The sequence below is a fragment of the Dama dama genome, chromosome 9, assembly GCF_033118175.1.
Source record: "Dama dama isolate Ldn47 chromosome 9, ASM3311817v1, whole genome shotgun sequence".
NCBI classification, from domain to species: domain Eukaryota; kingdom Metazoa; phylum Chordata; class Mammalia; order Artiodactyla; family Cervidae; genus Dama; species Dama dama.
In genome coordinates this window covers 24,021,898-24,035,368 of record NC_083689.1, presented here as the reverse complement: position 1 = coordinate 24,035,368, position 13,471 = coordinate 24,021,898, and the positions used below count along the sequence as shown (strand labels likewise).

Here is a 13,471-nt window from a genome sequence, read left to right as displayed (position 1 = left end):
GTCTGGCTTATTTCACTGAGCATCATGTCTGCAGGGTTCATTCATGTTGTAGCAGGTGTCAGAATCTCCTTTCTTTGTGGTCCTTGAATAGATGGACAGCGTTTTGTTATCCATTCATCTGTTGATGGGTATTTGGGTTGTTTCCACCTTTTGGCTGTCCTCAATAATGCTGCCACGAGCACAAGTGTGCAAATATCTTTTCGAGTCCCTGCTTTCAATTCTTTGGGGATATATACCCAGAAGTGGAATTGCTGGATCATATGGTAATTCTATGTTTAACTTTTTTGAGGAACTGCCAAACGGTTCCCCACAGCCGCTGCACCATTTTTACATTCCCAACACAATTTTAAAAAAAAATGAATGTTAGAAGCTGTCCTCAGCTCTGCCTGGTGCCCCTTCCCCAGGGCCCCAGGGCACCTCTCAGGCCTGGGTCAGAGACTCCTCCCCACCACCAGGCCCAGCTGGTGGGAGCAGCCGGTGAAGTGAGCACAGCCCAGCAGGACGCAGCTTTAATTAACTCCAGCCTGGGGCGAAAGTGATGCCCCCAGAGCTGTTCCCAGGGGCTCTGCACAGGGAGTCCCCGTCGGGGGAAGCTGAGAGACCATGGGAAGGGAGCTGGGGGTGGAGGACCCAGGACTCGACAGCATGAGAGCAGCCAACGATGGTGTCATTTCAGTCCGTGAAACTGAGGTCCCCAGGGGTTAGAGAGGCAAACCCAGCTCTGAGGCCTGGATCCCTGTGTCCATCCCAAATAATCTGCCTGCATCTCCCACCCCGCAAAATATTTTAAAATATCTTTAATCTCTGCTCAGTTCTCTTCCGTCTCTGTCTTTCAATCTTTCTTGTCTCTATGGCTCTCATGCCTCGCACCCCCAGGACGTCTTCCAATCACACCCCGGCTCTGGACTACTTTAGAGCCGGCCCCGCCCCTTGCCTCTCCTGATTGGTCTTTCCATTTGGCGCCACGCCTCACCCCTCTAGCTCCGCCCCCGTATCTAGGTTGGTCCATTCCACTGCACCCTCGGAGCATCTGTTCTGATGGGGAAAACCGAGGCGCCCACACAGGTGCAGCGGGCCATCCAAGGCCACAGAGTTGGTTAGTGGCAGAGTCACTGTGCTCCTCACTCCAGTGTTGAGGCCTCTTCTGGTTCCTTGGGGCTGCTAGTGCCCCTCATCATCCTCCTCCCTGGGGCGGCAGCTCTGCCCCTTCCCCCTTCCCCCTTCCCCCACCTCACCCCGCTTTTTAGCATCAGCCACCGATTTAATTAACAGCTGATTCGCCTCTCTGCCTTTCCCGTTTCACCCTTTGGAAAGTGTGGGGATGGGAGGGGAGAGCTGAGCTACTCTTAACTGCCCCACCCCAAAGGGGGCTTCAGCCTCCTTGTCTCTATTTTTAAAATTATAGTGAAATACACATAATTTAAATTTACCACCTTAATCACTTTTTCTTCTTTTATTTCCTAAGTTTTTAAAATTGTGGTTGAATACACATAACAGAAAGTTTGCCATTTTAACCATTTTTGAGTGCAGAAATTAGTGGCTTTAAGTACACTTGCATTGTTGTGCGAACATCTCCACCATCCATCTCCAGAACTTTCTTATCTTCCCAAACTGAAACTCTGTCCCCATTAAACACTGACTCCGCATCCCCTTCCTCAGCCCCTGGCCCCCACCATCTGCTTTCTGTCTCTGTGGATCTGACTCCTCTATGGATCTCCTGTGAGTGCTTCACAGTGGAACTTCCTGTGAACATGCATGCACAGCCTCCTTTTCTCCTAACACCTCTATTTCTCTCCCCTCCAGGCTGTGCCTTTCTCACCTACTGTGCCAGGGACTCCGCCATCAAAGCTCAGACTGCCCTGCACGAACAGAAGACCTTGCCCGGGGTGAGTGCTGGATGCTGCTGGGAAGTGAAGGGGCAGATGGAGGGGATGCTGTCAGTTTGGGGAAGGCTAAGGTCCTTCCTGGGATCAGCTGTGAAGCTCATCTGCCTCTGAACTCAGAAAGAGACGAATGGAGCAGAGACACAGAAATCATCACCCGGATGGGCATTTCTTGTGTGTTAACTGCATCCCAGGCTGTACACTTCATGTCAGGGTGGTTGTGGAGGTTGCACACTGCATGAGGGCACCTGACTTCACATGAGAGTGTCATTGGAGGATGAGGAAGCATTAGTAGGCAGAGGGACAGCAGGTGCAAAGGTCCAGGGGCAGGATGGTGCCTGGTGTTTTGGAGAAACAGCCAGGAGGGCCGTGTTCCTGGAGCAGAGAGAGCGAGAGGGAGAGAGGGAGGAGGGGAGGGCAAGGAGGGGGTGGAGGCAGATGTTCAGGGCCTTGTGGGCCTCAGGGAGGAGACTGGACCCTACCTACCTCTCACCATAAGAAGGGAGGGGATTTTCTTTCCTCTTGTTCTTATGGAGCAAGTAAAGCTATGGCTCCTTATGTGATATTTCCTCCCCAGGCGAGGCTGGCCCAGGCTCTGGGCCTGCCGGTTCTCTCCTGTCAGCCCTGTCCTCTTTGGGTGGGCAGGAGGTCCCTGCCCTCAGGAAAGGATAGAAGGTCCCCCTCAGCCTGCCAAGCCAGGTCTCCAGTGAGATCTGTAGCACCCCACCCCATGAGTTTGGGGGCAGGAGGTGTCACCCTTCCCTCTAGAAATCTCAGGGACCCTTCAGTATCAAGGGGCTTCAGAGGATGCTAGGGTGGCATCTTGTCATTCCTACCGGGAGCATGGATGCCACACAGCTGAGAATGGACCATCTGGGGTTCACTTGCCAGGAACAAGAAGCTGTGGCATGAGTTTGACTCAACTCTGAGCAAGCATCCAAATGCTTGGGGGTGGCCTCAACCTTACCTTGCAGAGCAAAGAGCCCCTCTTTGAAAGATGAAGTGGCAGAAGCAAGAGCATACGCTATGGCAGCCACATCAGTGGGCTCCGTTTAGTTCCCACTTGTTGTTGCCATGTGACAATGAACCAGTGACTCAACCTCTCTGATCTTCAGCACCAGAAGAGTATAATGTGGTGGAGTAGAGGGAAGAGTGTTGAGGAGGTCACTGAGGGCTTCACTGAGGAGGTGGCATTTGGGAAGAGACTTGAAAGGTGAGGAGGAAGGACATGCTAGGAGAGGGGACAGGATATGCAAAGGTGAAAAAACACCATCTGGAATTCACTCTTCTCCCTCACTTGGACCTTCTGTCAACACCTCCCCAGACCAACAGGAAACTGGAGGGCAGGTCCGTCCATAGCACCCAGGGGCACAGTGGAGTTCTGTAGATTCTATTAGTTATCTCCCGATGTGTCACAAATTACTCTTCAGGGACTCCCCTGGCGGTCCAGTGCTTAAGACTCCACATTTCCACTTCAGGGGGCACAGGTTCGGTCCCTGGTTGGGGAACTAGAATCCTGCATGCCTCACTGGATGGCCAAGATTTTTATTTACAAAAATAAATAACAAAAAAATAAATAACTAACAAATTACTCCTTAACTTAATGGCTTCAAACAATCAGCATTCATTGTCTCACAGCTGCCAGGGGTCAGGAACAGGGGCATGAGTTGTCTGCATGGTTCTGGCTTCTGGTCTCTCCTGAGGGTGCAGTGGAGTCATCAGCCAGAGCTGACTGTGGCTGGCAAATCTGGCCCAGTGCATGGCTATTGGCTGGAGGCCTCAGCTCCTCTCTGTGGGCATCTCCCCAGTGCTTGCTACTTGAGGGACCTCACAGCATGGCGACTGGCTTCCCGCAGGGCATGTGATCTGAGAGTGAGCCAGGAGCAAGCCAGGATCTTTTTTTTTTTTTTTTAATTATGTATTTATCTATTTATTTGGCTGCACTGGGTCTTAGTTGCAACATGCAGGATCTTTAGTTGCAGCCTGTGGGATCTAGTTCTCTGACCAGGGATAGAACCTGGACCCCTGCATTGGAGCATGGAGTCTTAGCAACTGGACCATCAGGGAAGTCCCAGGCTCAGGACTCTTTGTCCTCCTCTCTCTGCTTACTCTCCTAGTACAATCCAGTTCTTTCATTCATATCTATTCTGCTAGCCAGCCAGCAACCTTTTATTAAGCACCTGCTTAATAGGCCTGATGCTGCACTTCTCTCATCAGTTCTGTGTACAGAAGACACCCCTTGGTGACTCTTTCAGGCACCCCATACCCAGCAGAGCTCAAACTGCCCACAGCATCCCCTTTGAACCAGTTTTTCCTCCCTTCCCCTTGCCCCACCCCAGCTTCTCGTGGTCACTGGCAATCCTTGGCTTGTAATCCTTCCAATTCCTGCGTCTGTTGTCAGGTGGCCTTCTCCTCCATGTCTACATCTCTGCCATCTCCACCGCCTTTCTGTTATGAGGACACCAGTCCAGTCCTGGATGACCTTGTGCATAGATCTGTCCCTTGGTTACATCTATAAAGATATCATTTCCAAATAAGGTCTCACTCATAGATTGCAGGGGTTAGGTATTGGACACGTTTTTGGGGAGGACAGCCATTCACTTCACTGCAGGGGGTGACCACAAAATGAATAGCTGGATGGAAGGGTGACCAGGGAACAGTCATCTCAAGGTGACCTGCGGTCATGACCTCATGGAGGGCAAATAGGGCAGCTTTCTGGAGGGGGAAGCATTGGAGCCTAGTCTTAAGTGATGGGGAGGGTGGTGGCAGATGGGGGTGGTGTGAGCACAGAGCGTACTGAGGCATGGAGGCAGGAGTGTGCCTGACAAGCTGAGTGGGGACACACGAGAACTGAATGGGAGTTTACTGCCCCCAGGGACACTGGGCAATGTCTGAGGACATTTGTGGTCATCATGACCATGGCATCTCACGGGTAGAGGCCAGGGCTGCTGTCCCACACCCTACAGTGCACAGAACAGACCCCCCCCCCAACAATAGAAAATGATCCAGGCCCAAGTCAGCAGTGCTGAGGTTGAGGAACCCTGTTTAGGAGAATAAGGAGCTGGTGAATGTTCTAGAACAGTGCTAAGAGAAATATATAGAATGCATACCACATACAGCATTTAGATTTTTCTAGGAGCAGCGTTTAAAGGTTAGAAAGAAACAGGTGAAATGAGTTTTAATGCTTTCTTTCATTCTAATGCACTGTCTCAAAAATCCTATCAAGAGGCTGTCAGTAGGGCCCACATAAAACTTACTAATGAGATAGTTCACATCCTTTTTATTTCATCTTAAGTGTTTGAAAATCTGGTGTGTGTCTTGCACACCCTCAATCCCTCTCAACCAGAACATTTAGTGGTTATCAGAGATGCTCAATGTGGAGTTGCATTTTATAAAATTGACTACTGAAAAGGTAGATTCCTTTGCTCAAGTTGTTGTAAACCTACTCAGAGCTTTTCCAAGAATGGAGTCAGTTTTTAGACTTTTTTGTAAAGGATCAGAGAACAAATGTTTTCAGCTTTGCCTGCCATACAGCCTCTGTTGCATCTGTTGGAAGCACAAAACAATCACAATGACTGTGGCTAAGTGCCAATAAAACTTTATTGACAAAAACTGGCTGGGGTGAGGTGCAGAAAAGGGCTGTAGTTTGCCCATCCCCATATTGGGCTATCACCATCCAATAGAATTTACTGGATGTTCCATCTCCGCTGTCCAGTAGGGTGGACACTTGCTCCGTTTGGCTATGGAGCCTTTGAAAAGGGGTGAGTGTGACTCAGGGACTGAATTTTTAACATTATTTAACTTTAATAGATGTAAATTTAAACTTCCACTGGCTACATGTGGCTAGAGGCTACCATCCTGAACACTGCAAAATCTAGAATGTTCTAGATCAGGGATCAGCCACCACGTTAGACAGTGCAGATCTAGAATATTCTAGACTCTTCGACTGTGTAGACCTAGAATGTTCTAGACCCAGGAGCATGGTGCAACGTCATTATACGTCTAGGTTAGGGAGTTGTCTGTTTCTCTTTGACACCAGCTCACAGCTGAGAAGGGGTTAGAGGCCTCAAGCCACCTCTTCCCCTCTCAGGGCTGTTTCCCTGGTATTATCATTGTCTCCCGGCACTTTGGGGGCACCTCATCCAGCTGCCATGTCAGCAGGGCCCTGGGTCTGCTCTGGCCTCATGTGACAGGCATGGGGACTGTGGTGAGAGAGGAGGGGACTTGTCCCAGGTCACCCAGCAGGGTGAGCACTATGGCTGCACCCACCCTCCTCCACAGACCTTGAACCTGTGGCTTCTCTGGTTGAGTTTCCTGTAAGCTGCCCCCTGCTCCCTGGAGGTGAGGGCAGATGTTTGATAAATAAAGAGGAGGGTCAGAGCTGGATCCTGGGAACAGAGGGGCTTGGCTTAAATTTTTTTCCTTAAAATTTGAAAAATACTGCACATTTAGTGAAAAGTGCATGCAACCCAACTGACTATAAAGCAAGCACCCCGTTACCGCTGTGCACCCGGAAACCACCCCAACCCATGTTCCCAAGCCGAAGCCCCTCTCCTCTCATTGGAGGAGCCACTGGTCTGGCTTTTATGGCAATCATCCCTTCCTTTTCTTCTGTTACCATGAGGATGAGATTCAGTATCATGCCTTGTAGCTTTGTGCCTTGTCACTGCTGTGTGGTATTCCACAGCTTGGATGCACCATTTGTTCATCCATCCTCCTGCTGGTGGACATGTGAGTTGTTTCTAGTTTTGCTGTTAAGGCACAGAGATCCTTGCCAGTGTTTTGCTCTGGGTGGACACATGCCACATTTGGGCCAGTCTCATACACAGGAGTTCGGGATCCCTGAATATGTGTGTCTTCCAAATCTGATGAGAGAAGATGTTGATTTTGGGGGTGAGCCTCCCTCCACAAGAACACCCACAGAAATGGAACCAGTCTTATAGTAGGAGAGCTGGAGGCTTGCTCACTAATCGCACAAGGAGACGTGGGGTCTATTGGACAGGAGAACCCTTTGCCTGTCAGCATGTCTGAGCACAGGTGTCTAAGCCTCCTCCCAGGTGTCAATGCCAGAGGATGGAGCCTTGGCTGCCGGAGAAAGCCTGCCCTACAGGGTCACCTGCTGCATGTGCCTGCGCACTGCCCGGGAGACAGGGGCCCTGGGCTGGGCCATGTTAGAGACAAAGACAGCCAGCAGCTTTCCTATCCCTGTGTGTGTGTGTGTGTTTGTGTGTGTGTGCATTGGGGGACACAGTACAGATCGACACCTCTGTCTCTTCATCTTTTGATTAACGAGGGAGTGGTCCCAGTGGTTTGCCAACTCAGTGCATCTTCCCCCACCTTGGCACAGCCGACGCCCCCCCTCCCGCCAGTGCTGTTTTCTGCAGCAAGTGACACACACCCCTTCCAATTCCCACCTCGAATGTGACAGCAGAGTCCCTGGGGGATGCAGTTTAATCAAATCTCAGCATTCTGGAATAAGATCCTACAATGAATAACAGAATCCCAGAATAGAACCCAGAATGGACCACAGGACCCTGGAATCCACACGGGGCCAATGCCTCCAATTGTCACAGGGATTCTCTGCTGGCCTGTCACACCCAGGGTGGAGATCCTGGGGATGGAAGAAAGTCCCACTCCAGTGACAAAAGGCAACAGGTCCAGTTCCCACCTCGAGGATGGCAAGGGGTTGGGTGGCCATTTGAGGCAACACTATCTCTTTCTTTGTGAAGGTCTTGGGAGTGAGGGATGAGCCAGATCGGGCAGTAGCCATGCTGCTCATCTGAGCATTCTGGAAAGGGATGAGTTTGAGTTTGTCAGACTGTGAACCTCCCACAACAGGCCCCTCCCTGAACCCCCTTCTGTGTACACAGGGGTATCTGAAGTGGTCCTTTTGCAGAACCCACCCCCACATCTCATGACTTAGTTCAGAGTTAAGCCAGTCCTGGGAATGAGCAGGAGGCCCCTGAGGTGCCAAGTGTCTCAGGATATGACTTTCGAGGCCTCAGTGTCCTCATCTGTAAAATGGGTTTGTGGTGTGTTTTGAGGGTCCTGTGAGCTGGGACACGCCAGAGGCTGAGCATGCACTTGGCAAATACACAGCCAAATGAATGAACTCATGGTCCCAGGAGAGTCGAGCTGTGGGACTCTGGCCAGTCACGTCTCTTCCCGAGCTCGTGTTCTCCCGTGAAATGGGGACAGCTCAGACACGCCTGGCACAAGCTCTTGGGTTACTTCCCATGCCGGGCACTCTGCCCAGCACGCCTGCCCCACTCTTGCCTGTGGGACAGGAGTCTGGAAACTATAGGTCTTGTCTTGTCTCATCTCGTTTGCCACTTGTGGACACTATGCTGGGTCTTTCTCAGGAGGAGGTCTTAGAGCCCCTTACCCCAGCCCTGACCCTGGGAACCCCTCCAAAAGAGGAACAGAATGTATGCTGAGGTGGGGGGAGATGCTGTCATTGAGGCAATGACTGGGCAAAGCAACTGAATCAGGGAGGATGGAGGGGAAGGCTTCCGGGGGAGGTTACATTTCAAGGGGCTTGTTGGGCAAGGATGGGGTGCACAGGGGTGTGTTCCAGTCCATTGTCCTCAGGGTGGGGGAGGAGAAAGGGGCAGAAATGGTTGGGACAGAGCAACAAAGTTGCCTCGGATGCCAGGATGAGGAGTTGGCACTCCACCCCAAGGGCAAAAGGGCGCCATGGCAGAATCTAGAACAGGAGAGGGGCTTGGGTGGGAGAGGAAGAGCATGGAATGCTAGCCCATGCAGCCCAGATAGGGGTTCACCTGCTTCATCCCCCTCCGCACCATCCAGAAATAACCCAGTCAGGGCTTTCTCTGGGCCCCCACACCTTCAAAACGCACAGCTTTGCAAACTCAGGAGAATATTTGGGGCCCCAGCCTGTCTACCAAAGGATTTTCCTGCAGTCCTTCCCCCAAGTGGCATCAGTTTCCCCATCTTTCATATACATAATAAAGGACCCTATTTTCCCAACCGGTGTATGGCTTGGTTGTAGTAATTTAGCAAGAGCTGGGTGGCAGAGCAAGGACTGGGTTCCAGTCACTTAACGTATGCCCGCCCAGAACCCTAGTCCACCTGATCCTTGGCTGGAGGGATGGATGGGTTTTCAGAGACCCCCTCTCCCCCTGAGAAAACTGGCAGGAGATCTGGTCTCTGCTTCTGATTTTCTCCTCTCCCTTTTTGATTTGCCCATCTGTAAAAGGGGCACATTTCCATTTCATAAAGTTGTTTGGAGATTAAATGAATCAACGGACATAGGTGTTGCTCCAATTTGTTCCTCACCCGCCCTGCCATGAACTCCTATTCATACTTTAAAACCCACTGCAAATTTTCCATCTTCAGTGCATCTCCAGGAAAGTCTTTGGCTCTTCACTGTTCTCTGCTCTAGGCTCTCCCAGCACTTGACGCCATGAGTCTGGAAGTGTCTGCATATCCTTCTGTTTCCCCCACTGCCTGACTAGTGGAATGCTCCCTGAGGTTGCAGAATTACTCAGCTTGAAGCACATGAGAATGTTGTTGAATAAGTGTAAAGAGGGAGGGAGAGGGCAAGGAAAGGATACAACAATGGGGAGCCAGGGAAGGTAGAGGAGCGAGGAAGGGCATTCAGCAGAGACCTTGGTGGGACAGATGGAGAGAGGGAGCCGGAAGGAGGTGGGCAGAGCCAGTTGGGTGGGCAGGGGCGACAGGAGGGGTGGGGTAAGGGGAGACCCAGCTCTCCCCGGCACGCCTCCTCCCGGCTGGGGCGGGCAGCGCGGGCAGGGCCCGGCCTCTGGCGTGCGGATTGCCTGGGCGTTGGGCGCGGAGAGCGGAGAGCGAGGTGCGGAGCCCGAGCGTGCGCGCGTGTGCGCGCCTGTGCTCTCAGGGCCAGCCGGGCGGGCGGCGGCACATGGATGCCAGCCTGGCGCGCATCTCTAGGCCGGTGGGTAAGGCGAGGCGCGGGTCTGCGGGATGTGGATGGCCGGGCCTCAGAACCTCAACTTTCGAGTTGGGGACTGGAGAGGAAGGGGATGCCCACCAGGCTTCTTAGAGCCAGGCCAGGACCCCTTCCCTCCCGCTGAGCTGACCCAGGAGGGGGAAGGGGCCTCCTAGTAGGAGGCGGAAGGTCCCAGGCTCTGCAGCAGGTGGGGGAGATGGGAAGCAGGTACCCAGGCCGAGAGAACGGGGTAAGGGTGGAGGGTGCCCTGATGGGGGCAGGTTCCCTCCCTGTGGTCCTCCTTCCTCCCTCCCTCCCTCGGCTCATCCATCTCCAGAAGATTATATTTAAATATCTCTTTTGTGCAAGGCAGGAGCTGGGCTCGCCCCTAAGAGGCGGTTTCCATGGCAACAACAATTGCCAGCTTCCGTGTGGTGAATCAGCGTTGCCATGGCAACCCCATCCTCATCTGCCCAAGGTGCTGGGAGGGGGGAGGAGGTGAGGGCCAGCGGAGGCGGGTGGGAGAGGTGCGGGAGAGGGAGACTGGAGCCCAGGTGCCCCCTCCCTCCCATCTCCCTTCACCACTTCAGTCTGCCCTCAGCCCAGAAACTGGTCCCATCTGGTTGAAATAATCTCTCCTCAGGCCTCCAGCTAGAGGGGTGTGGTACCCAGGTGAAGAGGGTCCGAGATGTGTGCGCGCGCGTGTGTGTGTGTGTGTGTGTGTGTGTGTGTGTGTGTGTGTGTGTGTGTGGTGGGGGAAGGGAGATGTTGTTAGGCCTTTCCCAGGTGGTCAGGGTCCCTCTATGTGTGTGGTTGGGTGGCAGGAGGATTGCACTGGGGGAATTGGGGGCCAAGATGGGGAAATAGAAACCCCTTGAGTTCTGGGGCTCCCAAGGCTGAGTTCACATTGAGGAGGCCCAAATATGCTTCAAACACACACTTGAAATGGGGGAGAATATCAGATGGGGGGGCCCTCCAGGGGAGGGGGAGTAGAAAAATACCTCTCCAGGCCTTGATTTTGACATCCGTAAAAAACAGGGTAAAAATTGTGCCTCTCTCTCTGAAAACTTGCCGGGCAGGTGTGTTGTGATTAGAAAACACTTACCAAGTATCATCAAGTACCTCCAAATGGCTGTGGGGATCTACTCCAAGATTGACTTGAGAGGGGGCTGGGACCAGCACTTGTTCCGACCCCAGGCCTGGTGGAGAGGGACCAGGCGCCTTTCTGTGATGGCGGGTGTTGACCACTTCCTTCTGGTCACTTCAGTTCAGCAAACTCCTCTGATTCTCTCCTGTACCCTGCCCTGAAGGATGGGGAGTAATGTGATTGTCTCAGTCTGGAGGGAAACAGAAACATGGAGACACCTCCTGCCCTGAGGCAGAGAGAAGAAGGGGCCCCAAGAGGTGGAAGGGTTGCCTGCATGGCAGTTTTTGAACTGGGATGAAGTTTACCAGAGACACCAGGTTGGGAAGAAGATTCTGTCCTAGAGCCAAGAGAGAAGTAAATGCCACCCAACCCCACATCCCTCAAGTTTGTTCTGAAATACTTGCATTAGTTCATACCCAGGGCTGGGTAAGTTGCAGGAGTAGGAGTTAGGGAAGAATTCTTCCACTGAATAGTTCATTGGTTTCTTCCAGTTTCAGTGCTGGGGGGTGGTGGACAGAAGTGTCCAGAACAATGAGGCCAGACTGAAGGCTGGTCCGTTCAAGTATGACAGTTCCTCTGACTTGTGGCTCAGGGAACTGGCTAAAAGTAGCTGCCTTGGTGTGCCAGTCAGCTGCTGCTGAGTAATAGACTGCCTCAACTATTTTCTTTACTCATGATTCCATGGGTTGGCAAGCCCAGGGTGGGCTTAACTGGACAATTTGGCTGATTCGTCCTTCATGTCATTCGTCCTTCAGAGTCATTCATGAAGCTGTAGTCAATTGGGACTTGACTGGGGTTAACTGGGCTGGGACCCCCATGAGCTGTCTGCAGGGCATCTCTGGGCATGAGATCTCATATCCTCCAGTGAGTCACCTGGAATGTCCACCCTGAAATCTCCAGGGTTCCAAGATGGCTAAGTCTCTTGAGGCCAAGGCTTGAAACTCCCACTACTTCACTTTCACTATATTCTGTTGATCAAAACAAGTTTCATGGCCAAGTCCAGATAGAAGAGGTAAAGAAATAGACTCCAGTTCTCAATGAGAGGAGCCACAGTGTCCCATCATATACAGGGACCACAGGAGTTGTGCCATCTTGGCAAGCAATCTATCACACTTGGGGGTGGTGCAGCAGCGAGACTTCATGGATGAAGGGGTATTGTTCCTGGGTTTTGAAGGCAAAGTAGGAGTTTTCTAGGTAGCAAGAGTAAAGCCCTGGAGGTAGGACCATGTGTCATTGGGTGTGACTGAGGTGCTGGTTGCTGCCAGAAGCTGGTGGGATGCTGAGGCTGGGGAAGTGGGCAGGAGTGCCTGGCAGGGCTCAGATGAAGCTCCCACCATGCTACCCCCACTGTCCACCTTGACCTCCCTCCCCTTCTCTTCACAGATGGCGCGGCCAATCCAGGTGAAGCCTGCGGACAGCGAAAGCCGTGGAGGTAGTTGTCATCTCTCCATGGCTGCCAGGCTGTGGGTTGATGGAGGAATGGGAGGAGGGAAATCCTTGCACAAAAGGTGGTGGGAGAGGCAGAGGCCCCCACGGGGGTGGGGCAAGGTGGTAGAGAAGGAAGGCATGGGTCCCTCCTCCTAACCACAGGGCCACAGGCCCAGCTGTGGAGGGTATGGCCAGGCCCTGCTGCTTTCCGCTAGAACTTGAAATACCTGATTCGTTTCGTGTTGCAATGATGGATATCTTCAGATGCAGAGGCACTGGGGGTCCCCAAAGGACTATGGATTGTTTTCTGGGTTGTGTGTGTGCACAATTGGATATATGAGTCAGTGCATATGTGTATGTGAGCATGCATTCCTGGGCATGCCTGTGTGCAGATGTGTATGGGTGTGTGCACATGGGCATGTGTTTTCTGGCTGGTTCAGTGCCCGTCTGTGTGCACATCTGTGTGCCTGGGCTGTGCATAGGTGCGTAGGTGTTTATGTGAAAGTGTGTGAGCTTGACTGTTCTAGACTGGGAGTGTGGGCGTGCAGGCTCAGTCTTGTGTCTACGTGAGGTTGGACGTCAGGGTGGGTGCGTGCCATCAGGAGATGCTTGACTGTCCCCAATGGGATCCAAGACTAGCCATTCTTAGATACTTTGACCCCTCCTCCCCATCTCAGATGGATTGCAGGCCTGAAGGAGAGCACTCAGCCTTGGAGATGGTGTGTGGGGCAGGGCTGTTAGGACCTCTGTGTATGCATAGGAGCATGGTAAAGCCCATCTAGGCTGGGAGCCCGTTTTCACACTCTCAACCTGGCTTCCAGTGGGGGTCAGGGATTGGAGAGGGGGCTCTGCATGTTTTCATCTCTGTCTCTCTTTGTCTCTCTCTCATTCTCTCTCTCCCTCTCCCTCCATCTGCTTCTCTCTCATCTTTTTCTCTCCTCCTATTTCTCTGGTTCTCTCTGAGCCTCTGTGTGTCTCTCTTTGTCTCTTTCGGTTTCTCTTGGTCTCTCCCTGTCCCTCTCTCTCCCTCCCACCGCCATGAATGACAGCTGCCAGGGAACGGGTTTCCATAGCAACCCAACT

General features: G+C 52.5%; 1 protein-coding gene across 12 annotated transcripts in view; it reads left to right on the top strand.

The window, feature by feature from the left end:
* Positions 1-13,471, top strand: part of CELF5 (CUGBP Elav-like family member 5) — a 46,664-nt gene that overhangs the window by 16,210 nt on the left and 16,983 nt on the right. For 9 of the 12 annotated variants that reach the window (XM_061149314.1, XM_061149311.1, XM_061149307.1 and 6 more), the window contains exons 2-3: positions 1,804-1,886; positions 12,344-12,392. In XM_061149314.1, the coding sequence (XP_061005297.1) occupies positions 1,804-1,886; positions 12,344-12,392 (132 nt within the window). Of the gene's footprint in view, positions 1-1,803; positions 1,887-12,343; positions 12,399-13,471 lie in introns of all 12 variants that reach the window. The other 3 variants (XM_061149309.1, XM_061149305.1, XM_061149306.1) reach the window with 2 other exon arrangements.